Genomic DNA, 24,081 nt, shown 5'->3' on the forward strand with positions numbered 1-24,081 from the left:
TCCAGAGTGAATAAGAAAAGCAAAATGATTCCTTCCATTAATGCTTTATTGAAACAATCTTTACAGAATTAAGTGTCAGAAGATGAAATAAAGCAGACCGGGATGAGTTTCAAAATTTGGATGATGATGGTCAAATAATACAAGAAGAAGCGAGACAGATCTAAATCTCAGAGAGAGAGAGAGAGAGAGAGAGAGAGAGAGAGAGAGAGAGAGAGAGAGATGTTTGTAGTGATTTAATCATTGCGTAGAGAGTTTATATAAATCTCTCACTAAAAATAAAATAATGAAGAAACCTACATGATTCTATTTGTTAACTTTTTTTTTCAGTCATGTTCACCTCAAACAAGGTATATTGCCGCTTGAATGTAAAGTCAACTATTTGGAACCATGTTTTAGAGGAGATGAGTGAGATGATGTTTACATTTAAACTTTTGCATGTCAGCACAGTCAGGGAAGCATATAACAGGAAAGGAATTCCAAAGTCTCAGTTCAAGTGAAAAAGCTATTAGATTAATGATTTATTAGAACAACCTTTACAGAATTAAGCATCAAAAAATGAAATCAAGCATGATTAAGTGAGGCAGAATGAGTTTGAAAATTCAGATGAAGAGCAAATAATGATTATATGATTAGTGCGAGACAGATCTAGACCTACCAAAGAAAGAAATAGGAGAGAGAGAAAGAAAGATGACAATGTAATCCCCAAAAATGAAACGATTGCTAGAAGTACAAGAAGCAAATTAGCAATAAATATAAAAAATGGCTAAAAATAGCTTAAAAAATCTAAAAGTAGCTAAAAAATCTAAAAGTAGCTAAGGAGAAGCTTGATTAGCCAGTAACCAATGTTAAGCTTTTTTCATTTCACAACAAATACACAAAAATAGACAATCTATTTAATTTTCCTGTTTCTTTGAAAGTTTCTTAAAAAAAATTAAAAAAAATGAATATACCATTTGTTTTATTCTCATCTTAGTTGTTATTTTCTAGAGAACTGCTGCACAGTTCAGCCATGTGTGCTTCTTCAGGCAGGTTGGGTCCTTTAATACTCTCAGTCAAGAAATTCTGTAATGGGACTCGTGTTTTGGTCTGGTCAGGCAAAATTCTGCAAGTTTGCTATTTCAGCTTTCAGAAGTGAGTACCACTTGTAATGCCCCCCCCCCCCAAAAAAAAAACAATTATTTTTTTATAAACTGAGCTTTTGAGTTTTGAAAGAAGAATTTCTTTGAAGAGCTGACTGGATCGGACAACAACTTAGGATCAGCACAATGAGTGGAACAATCATGTTTGCTACAGTAAATGTACAAGATCATGTTCATAATGTGAAGCAGATCTAGATCTCCGAGAGAGAGAAAAGTAATCCTGAAAATGAAATAATACTTACTAGGAATAAAATCTGATACGTTTCAGAGAGATGTATTGACACTGGCAAATTAGCATAAGTGAGAGCCTATATAAAACTCTCAGATTAGCTAAGAAGGAATTTGATCAGCCATTAATTAACCCCCCCCCACGTGTGTGTGTGTGTGTGGAGAAGGCAGTGCAAAAAAGAACTAAAGACAACTTGGATGATGTACTAATAAGCTATAAAAAACATGTTTAAAATGGTTTGAAAAAACTGTTTAATTTCTGAAATATCAAGCTTAGCAAACGAAAAAACAAAAAAAAAGGGGAGGGGCAAATTTACAACTTAGTTAATCATCAACTTAATTGAACTGACTGGTCAATTTTTTAAAAAATTTTTTTGAAGAGGAGGAGGAGCTGAGTTTTTTTTTTTTTTAAAACAATTCCAATCAATATCAACTAATAAATTTAAAATTAAGAAAAAGATACTGAGAATGCATTTGATAGGTGGAAGGAGGCAGGAAGTTATTCTTTAATGAAACAAAAGTCATTAAACTCCTCTCCCCACTCCATGAATCATTTGGAAAAATTAATATTTTCAGTTTTCAGAAGGAAAAAGAAAGGTATGACAAAACAGGAAGAGAAAAGAACAAGTGAAGCATGCATGGTCCCCCCGTGAGTGCACAGTGAATGAGGCATAAAAAAAAAAGACTAAGTTCAGCATTTGCCCCCAACCAATTTAGTTCCAAAAGTCTCCTGGGAATGTCAAATCCTGGTGAAAACGAACAAATGGTGCAGTTTTTGACCTTAACATATGCAGGTTTGAGTTCTGCACCATGCAAAAAAAGAAATGACTAAGTCCATCATTTGCCCCCCCCCCCCATTTAGCCCCAAAAGTCCCAAGGCCTTAAAATATTTAAATTTGAGTTCAGCACCATACAAAAACTGTTAAATAGACATACACAGAAAATTTTGGACAAATATGATAAAATAGTCCCAAAAATGAAGTGTTTTTATTAGTCCTAAAAGAGCCCTGGAGCATACCCAAGAGTTATTGCAAAGTATAGACAAACAAAATTATATAGAAATTAGTTAGTTACAACTTCTCAGAAGTTTTATAAAAATTCAAGGCATCAATTTGTTTTTAATAAGCACAAAAGTGTCAATTTTAGCCATTTTAATCTGAAAGGCACCCCTATGGGGTGCAACCAGAGTTTTCCCAGAAAATCCATTTTGTTACGTTTTTACTCATATCATGTTTAATGTTTGTGCAAAATTTCAAAAAATTCCAAGGCGTAGTTATTGAGAAAAGTGCAGACAGACGAACGGACAAAGTTGAATTTAAAGGTCCACCCTCCTTTTGTCAGGGGACCAAAAAACAGAAAAAGAAAGACAAAGTGAGATAGATAAAGAAAAAGATTTAAAAAAAAAAAAAAAAGGAAATTCAGCCAAATAGTGATGACAAAATAAGGAATTAGGGTTCTAATGAAATCAATTTTATTCTTATTAAAAAAAAAATGAATGAATAAATGTGAATTTTGACAAAAGCAGAGAACTTATATCCACAAAAGGTTCTAGTGATTTAAACGGAATTCCACTTTCTGGGTTACAAAAATGTGGAATTCCACTTTTTCTGGATTTAAGAAAAAATAAAAAAACGGATTCCATTTTTCTGAATTAAAAAAAAAAAAAAAGAATGAGAGTGGAATTCTATTTTTTCAGAATAAAAAAAAAGCAGAATTCCACTTTTCTTGGATTAAAAAAGGCATAATTCCACTAAAAAATCAGAGAATTTGCATCCTTGAAAAGTTGAATGCAAATAAAAATTCCAAATTACAAAATTGTGCATAAAAAAAAAATTGGCAACAGATGAAAATGAAAATAGCAAAATGAAAAAAAAAAAAGTTCAACAAAAAATATTACCAATGATTACAAAATTCAATGAATAAAAAAACAGCCAACCATAATGAAGCTTAACAGAAAGAAGAGCATAAAGTCGAAAAGAAAAAACGGAAAATAAAAATAATTAGTTAATAATAAATGAATCAAATTTTAATATTTATTTACATTTTAAATACTAAAATCATAACCGGATATTATCAGAGCCGAGTGTAAAATCATTTTAATCATTTTTGTAATCATTCTTATTGTGATTCTTGCTCACAATTCAACCTACTTAAAAATCAAAAGTACAGAAAATTCTTTATGATGTAAGTACTGGTCACGAAATGAAAATGTCATATTCCAAAAATCATATGAATTAAATATTTTTTTTTATTAAGAAAATCACATTTTATGAGGAAGCGAGGAGGATGGGTTTCTTTCCACTATATTTAATAAAGTGGTTACCCCCCCCCTTAACAACCTTTTCAAAAATAAAGATCAAAATCAGCCTAGTAATGGCTACAATTACTAAAAATCGTAAAAAAATGATTTTCTGTAAAAAGAAAAAAAAATACTTGATCAATTTATGTGATTTTTGGAATATGATAGTTTCGTTCCATAATGGATATGTGCATAAAGATTTTTTTGTTTTTAATTAGGTTGAATTCTGGACAACAACCCTTCTTAAGTCAATTTTGTGTCAAATATTAACTCGTCCTTTCATTTGCAGTGATATAGTTGCATTTTAGCCTCTCAATAATTTTTTTTTTTTTCAAAATATTCTTTCTTCTCAATAAATTACTTTTCCCAATAAATTACTTTACAAATTATTCATTACAGTCTTTTAACTTAACTGGCAGCCACTTAAACTTAGGATAATGGTAAAAAAATTTTGTTTAACTGGCTTAAAATGCTAGAATGAGTTTGAGATGGGGGGGATCACTTTTCATTAAATTTATATACAAAACTGATACTCCCACTCTAAATTCTAAAATAATAAAATAATTGGAGAAAAAAAAAAGTAGAATCTGTTGTTTTTGATTTGGCAGAGGGTGTTAATATACAGGATATCCACATAGTTTTTAAACACTTAAAATATATCAAGTAACCCGATAGTGTTGAAATTTTGAGGTTAGATTAACCAAAACGTGTTGCAAACAACACTCAAGACGAGAACAATAGTCTGAAAAATTCAAATGATATAAAATATTAAATAAATTTTCAAGCCCAAAAAGTAATATTATTAAAACTTTAATAACAACTGATTAATATATAAAAAGAATTACTTCTAAAAATATTTTAATGAATTTATAAAATAGTCTGAAGACTTTGTGGATACACTTTACAAATATATCAAAGAAAAACCATTTAAGTTTTTTGTTAAGGTAAAGAAACAAGGTGGCACCATTTCATTTTGGTTAATTTTGGGTTTTGTATAAAAATGAAATTCCTCATTCAAAAGTATCACTTTTATATCATTTATAGTTTAGTTTGTTTTTTTTTTCTTTAAATTAATAATATTTATGTAATTTTTGTAATCCAACATTAATTGTTATAAACATTTAAATTTCTAACAGTATAACTGAATTTTTTGAATTTGTAAACACAAGAGATAGAAATGACAAAATTCATTTATGAGTTGAATTCTGAATGTGGATCGGATTTTGAAGTTTATTTGTATATCTTTATTTTAAAAATGTTATCTTATACTAAATTTACAACATTTTGATAATAGGTTAAAGTAGTTTGCTTAATGCTTGTTTCTCTTGAATATATATATATATTTAAGTGTATAAAAAGGCTGTTAGCAATGTAGAATACCGAGATAGTGATGTGATGTATGAACAGACACAGACAAACGAACAAAGGTTGCATTAATATTTAGGTTATAAATCTTTTGCATTATCCAGAAAAATATTAGCTTCATCAAAACATTTGTTGATTAAATATATTTCTAATGCCGTAGAATTTCCATGGGTCCTGCTAGTTTTAATAAAACTTCCAGTACTTACATAAAACAATTATTTTTTTACATTTTAATATTGACTTTGATTTTTGATAGCTTCGAATCTGAGATCTATTTTTAAAGATAAATAGATGTGGTGCAAGCCCAGAATTTAACCTAATTAAAAAAAAAAAAAAAAAAAAATGCAGAAAGTTCTTCATGATGTATGTAACCATCACAGAAGGATAGTTTCAAATTCCAAAAATCACATAACTTGATTAGGCAATTTTTTAACTAAGAAAATCAAATTTAATGTGGAAGCAAGAATGTTGTCGATCCACTATAATAAATAAAGTGGTTACCTCTCCAGAAGTAACAGATCAAAATCAGTCTTGAAATGGCCACAATATAATATTAATCACTAAAAATCATTTTCTATATAAAGGGGGGAAAAAACAAAAAAACACTTGATTAATTTACATGACTTTTGGAATACGACATTTTTATTCTGTGATGGATATGTACATCATAGATTTTTTGGTATTTTTATTTTAACTAGGTTGAATTCTGGACTTGCACCATCTATTCACTACTAATTAAGGTTTTGTTTGGGGCGTTCTTCAAATGAAAGAATGGACAATGATTTCTAGTTTGTTTTTGTTTTTTTAAATAAATTAGTTTGATCAACATTTTCTTACTTTTTTACATAACTTCATCAAAATTTATAATTGAAAAATTCAGACGTATTTCCTTTCAAAAATGATTAAAGATTGTACAATATGTCATGAAATATTGTAGAAAAGAATTTTTCGTTCTTTTCCAGAATTCAACCTAACTAGAAAAACAAAAATACAAAAAAATATTTATGGTGTATATACCCATGATGGAACAAAAATGTCATATTTCAAAAATCACATAAATTGATCAAGTAGGTTTTTTTTTGGTTTTTTATTTTTACTAAGAAAATTAAATTTTATGAGGAAGTTAGCATGGCGTATCTCACTCCACTATCTTCAATAAATAAAGGGAAACAACCCAATTCAGACTACCAAGATCAAAATCAGTTCTGTAATTTTATTATTAATTGCTAAAAATCATAAAAAATTAGTTTCTTTATTGGAAAAAATATTTGATCAATTTACATAATTTTTAAAAAAAATATAACATCTTCGTTTTATGACAGGTATGTACAGCTTAAAGATTTTTCTGTATTTTTAACTAGGTTGAATTCTGGATATGGATAAGATTTTTTTTGATGATTTTTATTTAAGTGGTCCACAACTGCAATAACCAGGAGGAGATAACTGCTGTTTTCAAGGACGGCAACATGCAGTTGACAATACACAAAACATACATACACAATGATTATCAACAGACTGAAGGGAAATAACGATATGAAAGAAAAAAATAAATGAAAAAGAAAAAAACAAAAAACAAAGAACAATTGAGATATTAAGGTTTGAAGAAAAAACTCACCACACAAGTAAATGTAATCTCCTGATGGCAACAAATGGATATTGGAATAATAATCAATAGTCGATTTATTCTTTGTTGTTGTTAATGTCTATATAACATTATAAAGGACAAAAGGACAGTAAAAAGTGGCACTGATTGTTGACACATCTGAACAAATGAGAAACCATACAATTTTTCTATTCCTTTGGTTCAGTCAAATTATTATTATCCACTTACTAGGCAATAACCTATGGTGTTCCCTGGAGTCTGAGTGACAACAAGTCTCCCCATAATTTCCAGTGCTCTCCACCTCTCTCAACAACCAGCAGAGATGACTTTACATTAACATGACAGTCGCTTACCTTTGATCTCTTGCTAGCAATGGCCATTGGTATTCTCTGGGGTGTGGGTGACAAAAAACACCCCCAAGGCCGCAGTGCTCTCCACACTTTTCCAGTGGAGGTCTGGTTAGTGCTCTCTCTCCTCAGTCCCTACGGACCCTTCACGCAATCCAATGTACATGTTACCATGTTTTATTATTATTATTAATAATAATAATAATAATAATAATAATAATAAAAAGACTACAAACTATTTGATAAAAAAAATTTCTAAAGGACTTTTAGAACTTTTATAAAATAAAAAAATGCTCAAATAAAAAACACAAAATTAACAGACAAGAAAACAAAATAAAACCTACAATAAGTCAAAACGAATCAAGTGATGCAGATATAGGCAACAATCAAGCCATAATTTTTCGTAAAATACAAATGGCAGTTACAAAGCTGATGAAAGCAAATTATTATTCTTCGCCGTTTTACTAACTCAATGTTTGAGAAGTAAGCAAGATCTTTAACTAAACAATCTGATATTTATGTATCTTATAAAGAAATCAAGTGTTAGCCTCGGGGAAGGGGCCTCTTGATCTCTAAGAACTAACTGACATAAACTGAAAAATAAAACGTGAGAAACACATGTACATACAAATTTGATTTTCATTAATTCAGTGTATGTGACCATATATTCTCTAGCTTTTATAAGTGGATGTATATTTAGAAACAGTATAGTTTAAAATAAAAATAGATATTCATAAGGTTTCTCTTCTGCGCAAATATGAAATTTATATGCAAGAAAAATATTTCATTTTAAAAGCATTATCAAAAAGTCAATAAAAAGCAATAAAAAGATTTGTCTGGTATAAAACAGAACAATTTAATATTTCTGAAAAAAAAAACAAAAATAGGGGGAAGCGGGGAGTGTCCAAAATTCCCCTTATACTATAAAACAAAAAATATTTTTTTTAAATATTTTTTTCCTGTGAGGAAATGAAAAGATCATATTCCAAAAATCATTTAAATTGATCAAGTAGTTTTATTTTGTAAAGATTTTAAGTGATGAATGAGAAATTGTAGGCATTACAAGGCTAATACTACAAGTTTTAATTATTGTTGAGTTATCTCCCTTTGTTTGTTCAAGATGGTGATGCAAGACAGTCCCTCCTCGCCTCTTCATAAATTTTTAATTTTCTTAATTTAAAAATAAAAGTACTTGATCAATTTATGTGATTTTATGTCATCATGTGTATGTACGTTACAAACTTTTTTAACTTTACTTTTCTTATATGAGGGAATTTTGGACCAGAATCCATTTTTTTTTTCTGTTCTGAATTTTCCAAACATCAGCTCAAAATAAATAAATGAAAGAGATGCAATAAGACTGGCCTGATTGAATACCAGATAAACTGCAATGTTGTAATTTTTGCCTAATTGTGCTAAAAAATCATCTACAAAACTACAACATCAGAATTTCTATAGGGATAATTAGAGGAAGCAAGAACATCAATCGTTGACATTAAAATAATCCAGTTAGTCTCTTCCAAAATTCAAGGCAACAAAGCCATTAATGATTGCATAAAACGCTGTGTTAATTCATAATCATTAAGTCTGTTTCATCACAATAAGCCGTCATGAAATAAAAAAAAAAGTATTATTTTTGTTTCTGTTCAAATAATAATAGTAATGCTTTGTAACAAATTATTTCAAAAGGAAATACAATTAGGCAATCAGTCAAAAACAATGTATTTTATCTACTCATTTGTGACCTACATGTATAAAAAAATAAACTCAAATAATAATATCTAATATAAGTTATAAACCTTTTAAGTTACTGATATTATCGATTGGAAGCAAAGTAGCCATCTTCATTTACGTTATGGACTTTACTTTATCTGATTAAAAATGTTTACTTTGCTCAGACCCGATATTTGCAGTAACTTAAAAGGCTTATAACTTAAATATTATTTATAATATTTTACAATAGGTAAAACAAAATAAATTGTTTTTGATTAACTTGCAAGTAATGTTTTCATTAGAATAATAGTGATTACATAAAAATTATATTGTTCATAAGTTTTAAAACTTAAAATCATATCGGTTTTCCAAAGAATAAAAGTTTAATGGGACCTGATAAACGTTTATAGACGGTGATGTTAAAAATATATATATATATATATATATATATATATATATATATATATATATATATATATATGAATATGGATGATCTACAAAAGCTTGAAAACAATTTCATTTGCTGTAAATCGAAACTGTGATCAAAATAATCAAGTTATATACTTATTTACTTCCTGTAATGGCCGAAGATTATTTTATTCAGTCACTATTTATGGTAAATTAAATTGCTTTAAACTTCTTTTAGATATTAAATATATTTTCATTTAATACAAATAAGCTATCAAATTATTTTTTTAATAATTTTCTTTAGAATAATTTATTTTGGTAATGGTAATGATCATTAAGGAGGTAATACCTGGGAATAAAGTATGTTGCCAATAATATTGATTACCATAAATTCACAGAATGTTGGTATATTTTGATAATGAGCATGTAGTTTTTTTTTTATTCATACGTATTACATAATAATGTTATGGGTATCAATATCTTATTCTCATTTTTTTCAGGTCTATATCCATACCAAAAATTGAACTATTTAAGAAATAAGACATTTTTCCCCTCATGGATATGTGATTGTAAAAAAAAAAACCACTAAATTAAATTTTATTGATCGACAATTATGAAAATATTGTAGAAAGCAACATTTTAAAAATAAAATTTAATGTTTCAATATAAGTTAATATAATATAGTCTTTAAAAAAAAAAGAAAAAAATGAACAACTATATTTAACAATTAAAAATAAAACATTACAGTATTTATGAACTAGATTTAACTAAATACATAAGGAAATATGTGAAGAAGAGTGTATTATACAAATCTTCCAAGCTTGAAAAATTAGTCTTCAAAATACAAGCTTTAAACAAGGTTTGAACATTGACCTCTGGCACATTATGTAGCTATTTTCGAGGCTACTACAGTAATATCATTAAAACTCATTGCTCTATTGAATGTTTTGAATAAATGTTGCGATATTGAAAGCTATCCAAGTTACTTCCGTATTACTATAACTTTTTAACTATATGAATGAAGAGTTTGAATGCAAAATATGATAAATACCATTTTCAAAATTGTGAAACTATCATTACAAAAAATATTGCATTTCAACACTGCCTATCACACACCTAAATCCGGTTTTACATAATGTGATATTGGCAAAATATTTTTTTAATTTTGATTAAAATAAGCTTTTAATCAGAATCTATATTTGATATGATTGTCCTTTTATTGTTTAATTTCACAATTTCATGAAATTGAATTTATCCCATTTTAAATTAGAACTGCACACACACACACACATTTTTTCTATACAAAACAGATTTTTTCTATACAAAACAGTTAAAAAAAAAAAATGAACGTTTCACTAACTCAATGAGATTACAGCTTGTAGGGGAATAAATAAGAGCACCGGATTACCGGTGTAGGGTAAGGAGTGGGGTCCCTTGAGAAAATAAGAGGAGAGTCCGTACACGTGAGGCACGGACGCAAAAAGTTCTTCTCCTAACAGACAATGTTGGACAGGCAGAGTACAACTCTAGAATACAGTCCTCACTCCTCCCGTAAACCCCACTATTGAAGTGAGTAATCTTTTTACCTTAATGTTCTGAATTGCAGTGTTGTCATGTTTTCATGTTTGTTAATAAATTCTTGTCGTTTATACTTGTTGTACGTTTAGTAATTATTAAAGCTGGTCGGTAGTTTTGGGACTTGGAAGAACCTAAACCCGTACCAACAAGCTTATCAAAGGTAGATTAAAACATTTTGGTAATCTCCAAAAATACTGTTAGGGCTTACAACATGGCCGCCAGAAGAGTCACGTGATCCGGTAGGTGTATCAGAATTTTAGGCGGAATTTTTGACACCCCCAACAAAAAACTGCGAATAAAATATATAAAACTTGTAATTTCTGTTTTTAAAGTGGGTTGTCAATTTTCTTTATGAAATATACTTCCAAAATAAACTATTACAGTCATTTAAAACATAATAGAAGTATTATTTTTTATTTTTTAAAAACAATGTTTACAAAATGTCTACGAACGTGCGTAGACATTTTGTAAACATTGTTTTTAAAAAATAAAAAATAATACTTCTATTATGTTTTAAACGACTGTAATAGTTTATTTTGGAAGTATATTTCATAAAGAAAATTGACAACCCACTTTAAAAACAGAAATTACAAGTTTTATATATTTTATTCGCAGTTTTTTGTTGGGGGTGTCAAAAATTCCGCCTAAAATTCTGATACACCTACCGGATCATGTGACTCTTCTGGCGGCCATGTTGTAAGCCCTAACGGTATTTTTGGAGATTACCAACATTTTTTACTTCAGATATACATTATTGTCTACACAGTTAACCAAAGAACAAAAATTGCAGTTTTGAACTGGTTTTGGAAAGCCAACAGTGTGATATTCACTCTAAGAAGAAAAAAACATTTTTAAGCAATTTCAGTCCAAGTGATTATTTAATGCTGAAATATAATTGTAAACGTTACTTATGTCTAATGGGTATATGTTGAAATAAAATTATATGGTTACTTATGTTTAATAGGTGTATGTTGAAATAAAATTATATGGTTACTCACGTTTAATGGGTGTATGTTAAAATAAAATTATATAGTTATTTATCAGTCTCTCTCTCTCTCTCTATATATATATATATATATATATATATATATATATATATATATATATATATATATATATATTCCTGTGTTTAATTTGTTTTTCTTTTTGTTTTTGTCACACATCCTGGCTTCACCTAATTTCATTTTATATAGTATGCATTACAGTTGGCAGCTTAATTGTAACTAAACTACTGAAATAGCACAGTAAAGCTTCTCTTGTTTTGTATTCGTTTTTGCAATGGTGTTAAAATGTTTTATCTCTTAAAATAATTATTTTTATGAAATTTAAAATCGTTTTTATGCACTTTTATCAAATTATACCAACATCATTTTAAGAAAATTAGATTACTCCTAAATGTTTATAGAAAATCACAAACTGCAATGTATAAAACTAAAACATGATTTTATAAAATCCAAATCCGAGAGCCATAAGTGAATAAAAATGTTAAAACATAAAATGTAAAATCAACCCGAATTTCTCCATTCCTTACCTAAAGAAAAAAAAGAAGAAAAATGGAAACATCCCAAACTATTAGACAGCAATCCTCTCTATTTATATATATATATATATATATATATATATATATATATATAGAGAGAGAGAGAGAGAGAGAGAGTAAATATTATCAAGATTAAACCTGTATTCCACCACTTTGCTATTTTTTTAGTTCAATAAAAACTATGAATCCTATTAGTGTGTAGTTTTTATTACACGAAGAGAAATTTATTTCATTAACTTGTCACTAAAAGATAGACAGTTTTATTATAATTCTAACTGATCATCTATTGTCTAGTAATAAGTTCATAAAATAGCAAATTTCTTTTGATGTGATAAAAACTAAAGATGATATTAGCATTCATAATTTTATTGAACTATATATATATATATATATATATATATATATATATATATATATATATATAAATAAATAACCAAAAAAATTTTTTCCCTCCCATATTGATTTACTCAATTTCATTGTTTTTAATTGTAAAAAATTAAAATTGTTCAATAAGATCAATTCACAATATTTATGTATTATCATAGTTTGATCACTAAAATGTAATAAATAATGTGACAAATAATTTCATTACAAAATCTGGTGCTTCTACAGTATGGGATACAGGTGAAAATCACATTCCGAATAAAAACTCTTTGATATACTTAGGTATCATGCAAAAATAAGTACCCTCATCAAAAATTAGAAAAAAATTAAATTATCAATTTTAATAAAAGGTAAAAATCAGTTTTAGTATTTTGCTGATATGCCATTCATTATTGGTTAAATAACAGACTGAATTAGTTATGACTGCTTTACAGGATTTCTGCTCTTATTAATGGCAGATCGACAAAATTTGACAAAATTGATTTATATTTTTAATTAAAATTCTACTCAATAATTTTTTTCTAATTTTTAGTGTAAATACGTATTTTTGCCTGATATATAAGTATATCAAAAAGTTTTCCTGTTAATTTATTTGGAACTGTGATTTTCTACCAGTGTCCTTATTTATATAAGCACCCAAAATTTTGATTGAAAGTAAATTATAACACAGTTATTACTTTTTCAACATATAACGAAAATCGTATAATTCGTTAGTTTAAGAATGTTTTTGGAACAAATTATTTCTTGGTGCATCTTGTGATCAAAGTTACATGGGGTGAATAATTTTTTAAAAACAATTATGAAAATTATATTTATAAAGATATCAGGAGGAATAGTATCCCAAGATCGAGACGTTTTATACTTTTTTCATTCCATAATATGGTGGAGTATCTGGTGCATGTTAATCAGCTGAAAACTATTCTAACTTAGGGGGTCAGGGTGTTCATGCATAATCGCCTAAACAGAAGCTAAAAGCTAAGCTGATTTATCATAATCAAGAACATTTAAAAGTTTCCTTATAGAGAGGTATAGGGAAGGGGGTCACTCCATTTCCAGAATTACACCACTTGCCCTTGATCCTTCCCTTATAATGCTGAGTATTTAGCAAGATGGCATCAAGTACAATTTTTTGTGAGTCTTTGACTCGATCGAGGATTGAAGTACAATCTCATTATTATCCTTTGTCATGATGAATATACCAAAATTATTTTATTTTACAATTAGAATATTTTTATAAATGGAATATGAACACTGCACCATATAAAAATAAAATCCGCAAAAATGCTGACATCCATTTAACAGAGGAAGACAAATTTTTTTCAAACAACTTGTGAAATTCCGTATTTGGATTCTTCAAACCACTGTTCTCATCTTGAATATTATTTTCGCAACATTTTGGTCAATGTAACCTCCAATCTTCTTTTGGTGTATCTTGTCAAACTCAGGAATGTTTCTGTTGAACTTGAGAATTTGGATGGGATTTCAAACACAAGCTTTTATCTACTTCTCAAGGAATAGCATGGTTTCGTTCCGTCAGCCATGACTGGATAAAGGTCCTAAGTAATTTGCAATTGTATTTTTCGGTTGCTCACACGGAGAATTAAACCATCAACCTTCAGAATATCACTTTTACACTTGATTTTTCAAGTACTCTAACCACTGTGCCATGTGTCCTTGCAGATCAAAATGTTGTGAAAATGTCACTGAAGATGAGAACAGTAGCCCAAATAATTCAAATAATCCTCATTTCAAAATTTCAGCAACATCATTTTGAAACTTCCTTTACTATATATAGTTTTTAGTAATTCACAAGAGGTTTTCCTTTTGATAAGAAATTTATTTGAAATCTCCAGATATAAGGGCTTAAAACTCTTGCATCTGAGCACATAAAATAAACAGTACTATAATAATTTTGTTGAAATTATACAAATTAAAAGAGTTACTTCCCTTACAATCAATTAATTTTTTTCAGTATATATTTAATAGAGATACTTTTATTTTCAGACTTTTATTATTATTTACTTTTATAAATCTTGTTATTTCATCTTTAAATGCGATTTTAGTTAACAAAACATCAGTAATGGACTAGTTATTTGGCATGCACTACTTTGATTACTATATTGCACTAAAGAAAGCATATTAGTCAATAAATGTGACTAGTACTAATCGAGTACCACCTGCTGCATATTAAGGTTATCAGCAACTAAATCAGCCCCACCCCTCACATGATCAACTAGTGAGGAGGATGGTTAATCATCCAAGACAGAAAAGAAAATTAAAAAAATGTAGATGAATTCAATTAGGCTTCACAATCATCTAACATAACACATAAAATATCAACTTAATAAAACACAATAGGTGGTCCTTCAGTGAACATTCAGTGCTCCTCTCCTCCTGCTGCAGTGGAAGAGGAGCACTGGATTTTTTTTTTTTTTTTTTAATCAGTGTGGTGAAAAAGAAATACTGCAAAGGTATATGTACTTTCAGTGATAATCTAAACGATGTCTACGCTTTTTTTTTTTTTTTTAATTTGTTTATCATTTTGTTTTTGCTAGGGATGGAGTATCCTACCACATATCAGATATTTTTTTGCTATTTCAGAAACTCCCATCAAGAGATCTTTTTTTTTTTTTATCTTACTGCCTCTTTAAGTGCAATTGCTTGTATTTCTCTTGCACTTGCTATAGGGATTGCGTAGTTATAGTGGATGGTGTACAACTTATTTCCAACAGTTCTTCTGATATATGTTTCTAGAACTTGCTGCTACACTAGATATTCAACTTTTTTACAGATGAGCTAGTGGAGATATTTACACAGAAGAATATGAATGTCTAGTGAGTTACGCTCTTACTTCTGTTCGGAAGAACCTGCACTTTTTATCATTGCTGATCATCTTCTTAAAGAGAGGTGACGGTGGTCAAGTGGTTAACAACATCGATTGATGACCAGAGTGCTCCAAGTTCAAATCTAGTTCGTTCCACAAAAATTATTTTCCATTAGGATGATGACAACCTTCTCATGGTCCCTCCCATAAGTACCCGATATATTTCTAGAAAGAATTCTGACTACAAACATATTAAGGAAATCAATGCCAATAAAAGAATCCTCTGATTCATACATATGATGACCTTCTTAAAAGCATTTTATATATATAATATAAAGCTGAATGTCTGTGTATGGTCACGAATAGGCTCCTATATAGACTATTATAGAAAACTGATCACATATAATGATAGAAGATGTATCGAGACACAGGAATGGGTATGTTTGATCTGGCATAATGATGATTCATTAAAATTGTGGGGTCTGCGTATGTGCCTGGTCCACAAAGTATGGAAATAAAAAATTTAAAAATTAAAGAAAAACGTTTACAAGTGTTTTTGATATAGATGTACATAAGAATACTTTGATAAGTGTGTTTTAACTTAAATAGGGATGGTATAATAAAATTGTGGGGTCTGCGTTGGCCTCCATAGAATGGAAATAGGCACAAACTTTAATAAAGACTTTTCATATCTATCTGCGTAAGTATACTTTCATAATTATGTTTCAGTTTGAAGAAATATGGTATAATAAAATTATGGGGTGTTTGTTCACACCTGACCTCCATAGAATAGAAATATGTCACAAAGTTTAACAAGGTTTTCTAATATAGATCCACAGAATATTGTGATAAGTGTTTCAGTGTGAACAGGTATGGTATAATAAATTATTGGGTTTATCTATTTTATTTTTACTTTCATCATATTTTGCTTTGGTTTTGATACCCCCAAATTCAAAGCTATCTCTTTACAACCCTTCCTTTTCATAACCTATCATACTTTCATAAATCAGAGTCCATTTTCTGTAGGCTGTTTTTGAACCCAGTCAATGACGAGTACTTTTGCTAGTATATATATATTTCTGTAGAAATATATGTTATTATATATCAATCCTTATGTAAGAAGCTCAATGTAATTACAGAGCAATATAGAGAATAAATGACAAAAAGTTATATTCCAAAATTCATGATGTTGACCATCTTATAATGTATTCCTTTAGTTCAGTTTAATTCAGAATTGTATAAGTCAACTGAATTAAAGGAATAAATTATAAGATGGTCAACATCATGAATTTTGGAGTATAACTTTTTGTCATTTATTCTCTCTCTCTCTCTCTCTCTCTATATATATATATATATATATTGGTAAGATGAATAACATCTTGGAATTTGGAATATAGCTATTTTGCCATCTAGTTGTATATGCTCTGTAATTACATTTAACATACATTGAGCTTCATAAATAAAAGAATTGGTATAAATAAAGAGTGAAATAAAATTGAAAAAGAATATTTTTCCCAATTATTCTACTCAGTCTATTCTGCCTCGATGAGATCAGTAAAATTTGAACCGAATTGGTAGTGGAGGCAAAATGGTCACCATCAGACTTAACAGACAACCCAGAATAAAGCAGCTAAATGATTTCTATCCTTCACAATAAATCTTAGCAATAATCCAATGGACGTAGCTTTTCAATAATTGCAAACAATTAGTATAAGAAATTATTGAAATAAATTCTCATGCTAAAAATACTTTAAAATATTTTTACAGATATTTTTTCTAAAATAGAAATCATTTTGTCTCGATAAAATGTTTTGTGCTTTGGGATTTTTTAAATGAAGCATAATAGATGAAGTGCTAAAGTAATAATCATTTCTAAGTAAAAGTCTTCTGAAACTTGAAGGTTCACTTCCCAGTGCGGACAATACTAAGAGTATAATAATGAATAATTTAATACTTCTATCTGGTCATGGGTGATGGAATCAGATCAAGCTAACCCCCCGTGGATTAAATAGAGGATTCCATTTAAAATTCTGTGTAGATTCCAAAGTTCGACAGAAAGATCCCAGAGTTTAACAAGATAGCTGAAATGCTGTAAAAATAAGCTGAGAAAAGTAGAGTAATCCAAATAATAAAAAAATATTTTGCCTTAGATATTAATTAACCTTCTTGGAAAACAAGAATCTTTTTTTTAAATTTGTATTTTTTGCTTTTTTTCATTGTATATTATAGCTGAGTAATTGTTCATCAGATTTTGGTGAAAATTACTTATATCACTCATATGGTGAGATGATATCATACAACAGTTGGAAAGTGGGATTTGCAAAGCCAGCACCCTAGAAGAAAACACTCTGGTTGGCAAACATGCCTGCATAACCCTTCAGCATTCCTCAGTAGAGGTACCTTAGATGATTAGTAATAAACAAACCTTTCTCAAAGAGAGAAAATAAAGCCTGGGAAGGTGGGCCTTCTAGAACCGCACAGGATCAGAGACATACCCTAATCAATAGAAAATAAGCCAATCCAACAATGCTCTAAACTTTGTTGGCTTTGGTGCTGACAAAAAAAAAACACAGCTGATGGCTAAGAAAAAGTTAGAAATTACTTGGGTTTTATTAAACATTAGAAAATAAAAGAAATGTTACCAATAAAATTGCAAATAATTATTTAATGATTAAATATTTATTCCTTAATAGGTTGCATCTTGGTGTTGCCTGGGAAGTAATGAGAATTCTGTGTGCTTACGTCCTTAACCCTGAATCCCATATTTTCATTACTGGATGGAACAATAAAATTGTCGCCCTAGAAAAGACAACATGATTCCATTTCTGTTTGATGAAAACCGTTTTCTTTTCATGTTGCAGACCATCTACTAGTTGACCAGTTGTGTACAAATCCTAAGAGCAATAGGAGCCATCTATCATGTCTGAAAGTGACACAATTTTCAATGAGTAAGATCGAAGATGTGCCACTGTACAACTCATGCTCTCTACCAACCCAAGTTATAACAAAAGGACTATTGCCAGCACCCTCAAAAGGCCACCTCTTCGAAGCCGGCTTGAAAGTCAACACCAAAGTGTATCTGGATGTGCTGAAGAGTGTGGCAGCAGGACTCGGTGCAGGCCCACAAGTCCAAAGAGACACAGGCTTGACTCCAGAAGGAGTGCTACAACTTTGTACCCTTCTCTTACTGGCCCCACCGTCCTTCCCAGACCTCAATCTGCTAAGCTAAAATTTTACTTGAGAAAAGCTGTATTTGATCCTGATTCTCAATTATTTTTTTTTTACTGGGGAAGGGGGAATGCCACTGTTTATCAAACATCACTCAAAGATGAGTGTCAGTTGGCCTATCTTCTGATATGTGATAAGAGGAATCAATAATTGAATACTAGTTACTCCAGATGGATATCTGAATGGTGTCATAAAATTATTTGAAAAATTTAACCCTTATTAAAATTAATTTGAATTTTTTAAACCAATTATTGATTTCTATAACAAATATATGTGGATGACATTTTTTTAAATTGATTTATCATTTTGAAAACAGATTTTCTTCAAAAAGTATTATCTGCTCAAATTTTAAGGTAAGTATTTAACACATGTTAATAGTGAAAAAAAATAAACAACAAATGTTTTTTTTAAAACCATCCTTCAAAACAACAAACCAAAAAAAAAACAAAAAAAAAACAACACCATTCAACAGCTTAAATTATTACTTTGCTCTTATTGTAATTATTATTTAAGACAGCCAAAACGTATTCACTTTTGCTTTTGATCTTAGTTGCAAATTAAGCACTTAATATATTGTTATATTGGGTTATTTGAAAAAATTGGCATCGAAAGAGCAAGAAAAAACATTGAGGAAAAACAGAAACCAAGTATTTCAAGCGAATTCTTACCGTCATGAAAAATGTCTTATCGCGAGAAAAGACAAAATAATCTCCTAAAAAATATAGAATTTGATACAAAAAGATAATCTATATTTAGAAAGGCTTATCCATGATTCAATCTATGAGAATTTGACTTAAAAGAATTGAACATGATTCTAAAGTTTTAAATTTAGACCAAACCAAAAATTGATTTAAAAGAATTGATTATGATTTTAAAGTTTTAAATTTAGACCAAACCCAAAAAATATTAGGTAAGATTTGTAAACATATTCCTCAGAATAAATTTTGGTGCAAAGCGAATGTTAATCTGAGATCGTCATATCTGATCCAATTTGAATCACTGTTCAGTAAAATTATAATCACTTAAAAAAAACTAAAACGAATTTCCTAACAAGTTTCTCATTTATCTGATTTTCTGTTGTTGCCATTATTAAAGAAAAAAAAAAATCCAGAACAAAAAGAGGATCAAATTGATTTGAGGTACTCCAGAATGAGCAATAACCAAAAAGAACACATTTTGGCTTAACAATGACTTTTATCGCTTATGATACTCTATCAGGGCTACCTGGCATTGCCTGGGTCAAAAGTACAGCATTTTTTTATTAAAACTTTTATCTCTCTACCTCTCTCTCTTTCTCCCTCCCTTTCCAAAGACTCCTCTTCCTCCTCTGCTCAGCCCATTCCTTTCTAAATGAACATACACTCATACAGACAACTCTTCTTTATATAATAGATTTTTCAGGGAATTGTTTCGTATTTTCTTTCCAAATTAGTACATAATAATACTACCCTTGCCTCAATGAAATTTGGCTCATTTGACGCTTAAAGAATAAAATTTTTTTTTCTAATTTTCAAACATAAATCCAGGGCAATATTGATCAAGAAAATATAAACTTTGTGGATCTTTGGTTAGTAATTTTGGACTTTTAGCTGGACATACAAACATACTCACAGACAACTGCCATTTATATAATGGATTAAAGATTTTTACTATGAAAAATTTAATATGAAAAATATTTTTTAATACGATTCAAAACTTTAAAAAAAAAAATAAAAAAAAAACTTTTGTAAAAATTCAATAAAACCATCCCTGCACAACATGTTTTTTATTTTTTAATATTTGTTTGTTTTGTTTGTTCATACATTTTGATTGATAAAAAATTTTGTAAATAAAAGTTTGGTAATTATATAGTATGATGGAGAACATGAAAATCACATTCCAAGTACAAATTCTTCAATATGCTTATGTCAGGCAAAAATAGGTATCCTCACCAAAAATTACGGAAAATTATTGAATAGAATTTTAGGTGTTTCTACACTATTAAGACAAAATTTTGTAGTCGAAAAATGGAGTTTTCAGATAAAAAACAATGGTTTCAAATGAATTTATTTTGGCAATTCTAATAAATTACAAATTATGCAATCAAAATTACCTGAATATTATTGAATTATTAAAAAAAAACAACTTTAATCGTGTTAGCAGGCGAAAAATTGCAGCCATCTTGTTTTTATAAAATAAAGCAAAACTAAACGAGAAAAGTAACTCTAAAGATTTAATTTGCCTAAAGCAAAACAAATAAAATAAACATAACATATATACAGTATTTCTGAGTCTGATTTTCATTTTAAGATTTTTTCATAATTGTTTAATATAAAAATGGTTGTTCGCCTAAAACTTAAATAACGTAAAAGTAACATATATACAAGCTTTTTGCAATTGTCCAAAAATTAGAGGGAAGAAATTATCTCCCTTGTGAACTCTCCTGTGTTTTACATAAGCAAACACGATCATGTTCTTCAAATTTTATTTTCTTTAATAAACAATTTTCTACCTTATTGATTTTCGTAATTTTTGGATATAATCATCTTAAAAATATGAGGAATATGTAGATACCATCGCTTTCATGTGAAATTCAATATTACGATTTCCAAAATTTCGTCCTAATAGTGTACAAGTGCCGAATTTCAATTAAAAACAAAAATCTGTTTTCATATTTTGCCGATCCACCACTACGAGTGGAAATCCCATAAAGCAGGGGCGATAAATCAGTGTCATTTAACCAAATAATCATGAATGGCAGATTGGCAAAATACAAAAAGTGATTTTTATTTTAATCAAACTTCTACTTGATAATTTTTTCTAATTTTTGGTAAGAATACTTATTTTTTACCTGATACATAAAAATATGAAATGATTTTTACTTGGAATATAATTTTCACCTATACCCCTCACTGCATTAATATATACACCTCCAAAGTTTACAAAACAAAACGGGATTCTGCTTTCCCAACTGTACTGATATGCAGAAGTTCAAGTGTAATGTGAACAAACATCTTGCTACTCATCTCCCTTCATAATGCCTCTGCAAATTATGTCCCTGATAGTAGCCCCCTACTTCAAAGTGGCACTGTGCCTTGTTTGGGGTGAAAATTGATTAAAAAAAAAATAAATAAATAAAATAAAACTTTTTAATTTCAAAATGTCTCCAATCTAATAGGTCCCACACTATCAGCCAAGCTCCAATCCTCTGTCCCATTACTGCAATGTTACACCTTTGTGCCTATTTTACAAGTACATTAATGAAATGTGCTTTGGTGAATTCATAGTACTTGCACCGCCTTGACATGCATACTCTCAACTAATTTGTCAAGCAGCAATATCCCACCCTTTCACAGCTGAGGTCCTTAGATGCCAAAAAGCCTTCTACATTAGTTTCTTCCTTCAGACTGCGGAATTCCCTCGCAGTTTCCTGCTTCCCTGACTGTACTAACCTGCAGAAGTTTAAATGTAATGTGAACAGACATTGTGTTGATCAACTCCCCACAGTCCTCTGTTGGACATAATCCCAAATAGTAGTCCCTTACATCCAAGTGGCAATATGCCTTGTTTAGGAGGAATTTTTTTTAAAAGCTGTATTACGCCAAAATGTGTCTTTTTGGTTATTACTTATTCTAGAGTGTCTCAAACATATTTGATCCAAAAGGCAGTTACCTCCCTTGCCAATATAGTTTATCTGATTAATTTAAAAGATTTGTGTGAAAAGCATTTGAATGATTTTCCATTCATTTTTTGGTTTTTGGAGGAGGAAGAGACAAACTATGGATGTTGCAACATAATGATGTTTTTGCTTGTCAGATTTTCTAACATCCGACCAACCTTTTGGCAGTGTGGTTCTGAGAAGATGCTGCGGACAATCGTGTGGTTCGTTTATTAGTCGTGCTGCTGACTGACGATGCCACCGAAGAAGATGACGACGACGAATTTGCCAAATTATTGGCATTCACGGCCGCTACTCGGGACGTCTTTAATGGAGAGACAAAACCCTGTGAACTCTTTACACCAAATGCTTTGAAGGACTGGCTGGATGACCGCTTATGTATTTTCGTGTCACTGGAACTGGCAACATAAACAAAACAAAGAAATCAAAATGAAAGCTAAATACTTGTCAATCATCTGAACCTTGAAGTTTTCTGCATCAAAGACTCAAACCGACCTACAAATAGTTAGATATGTTCAAGAGCTGTCCCCTCCTTCTTTTTCTACTTATTCAAATTTTTAAGACAAATGATACAAAACAGTTTACATCTGAAGACTTATAAGCAACAAATTCTATTTGGCTAGCGTTAGAAACAAAATCAACCAAAATGAAAAAATGAAAATAAAATGAAAATAAAAATTTAAAAAAACACAATCCAAAAAATAAATAAATGAAAACAATTTTTTTCATAACTTTTAAAATTAATAAAACAAAAAAGGACCAAATTTACTTTAGACACCCCTAATGAACAATGGCATAAAGGACACAGTTTGCTTTGACACCGAGTTTTTAAACATGTTACAACCTTTCATAACTTTGTTTTTACATATTTTTATTTAAAAAAAAAATTTTTTTAATTTTATTTACAAAATGTTTTATAAATAAAAACATGGTTTATGTGCAAAATGTTTTACTGTTAAAAAAATGATTCATATACAAAAATTGGACTTAAAAAGGGGGATTATATAAAAGTGTTTTAATATTTTAAAAAAGAGTTTTATTAGCAGAAAGGTTTTACTATTTAAAAAAGGCTTTATTAAGAAAAAACATTACTTTTAAAATACAAGTTTATTCACAAAAAGTTTTACTATTTTAAAAAAAATAGTTTTATTTACAAAATGTTTTGCTATTAAAAATAAAGTGGGTTTATTTACTAAAAAATTTACTGTTTAATTGCAAAAAGTTTTACTAATAATCTAAAAACTATATAGTTTTATTTACAAAATGTTTTGCTATTAAAAATAAAGTGGGTTTATTTACTAAAAATTTTACTGTTTAATTGCAAAAAGTTTTACTAATAATCTAAAAACTATATAGTTTTATTTACAAGCATGTTTTGTTATAGCAACATTTTTAATTTCATGTTTTGTTTTTTATAAAAATATAACAATTACATAATATCTCTATATATTTTTATAAATCTCTAAAATTTACAAGATAAAACGTTTTGTAAATAAAACTTTTTTTTAATTAAAAATGTATATATAGCCAAACATGATTATTAATAAAACTATGTATTTCCAGTTTATGGTAAAACATCTTGTAAATAAAACGCTGTTTTATACAAAATATCTTCAATGGCAATGTTACAAATGTGCATACTGTTTTCTTTACAATTCAACTGGAAGTTAAAAAATAATTGGTGTTCAAGCAAAATGTATCATTTTGGTCATTGCTAACTCTGGAGTCCACAGAAAAAAAAATAGACACTTGTGTATTTTAGTTTTT

The 24,081-nt window shown here is 29.0% G+C and overlaps 1 protein-coding gene across 7 annotated transcripts in view; it reads right to left on the bottom strand.

The window, feature by feature from the left end:
- LOC145259789 (dual specificity protein phosphatase CDC14A-like) overlaps window positions 1-24,081 on the bottom strand; it is a 331,110-nt gene that overhangs the window by 46,313 nt on the left and 260,716 nt on the right. For 5 of the 7 annotated variants that reach the window (XM_080117609.1, XM_080117601.1, XM_080117594.1 and 2 more), the window contains exon 13: window positions 22,473-22,712. In XM_080117609.1, coding sequence (XP_079973735.1) covers window positions 22,473-22,712 — 240 coding nt within the window. Of the gene's footprint in view, window positions 1-6,646; window positions 6,668-22,472; window positions 22,713-24,081 lie in introns of all 7 variants that reach the window. The other 2 variants (XM_080117576.1, XM_080117556.1) reach the window with 1 other exon arrangement.

Source organism: Euprymna scolopes, chromosome 3 (genome assembly GCF_053919585.1).
Source record: "Euprymna scolopes isolate OS-2025 chromosome 3, ASM5391958v1, whole genome shotgun sequence".
In the NCBI taxonomy this organism is placed as follows: Eukaryota; Metazoa; Mollusca; class Cephalopoda; order Sepiida; family Sepiolidae; genus Euprymna; species Euprymna scolopes.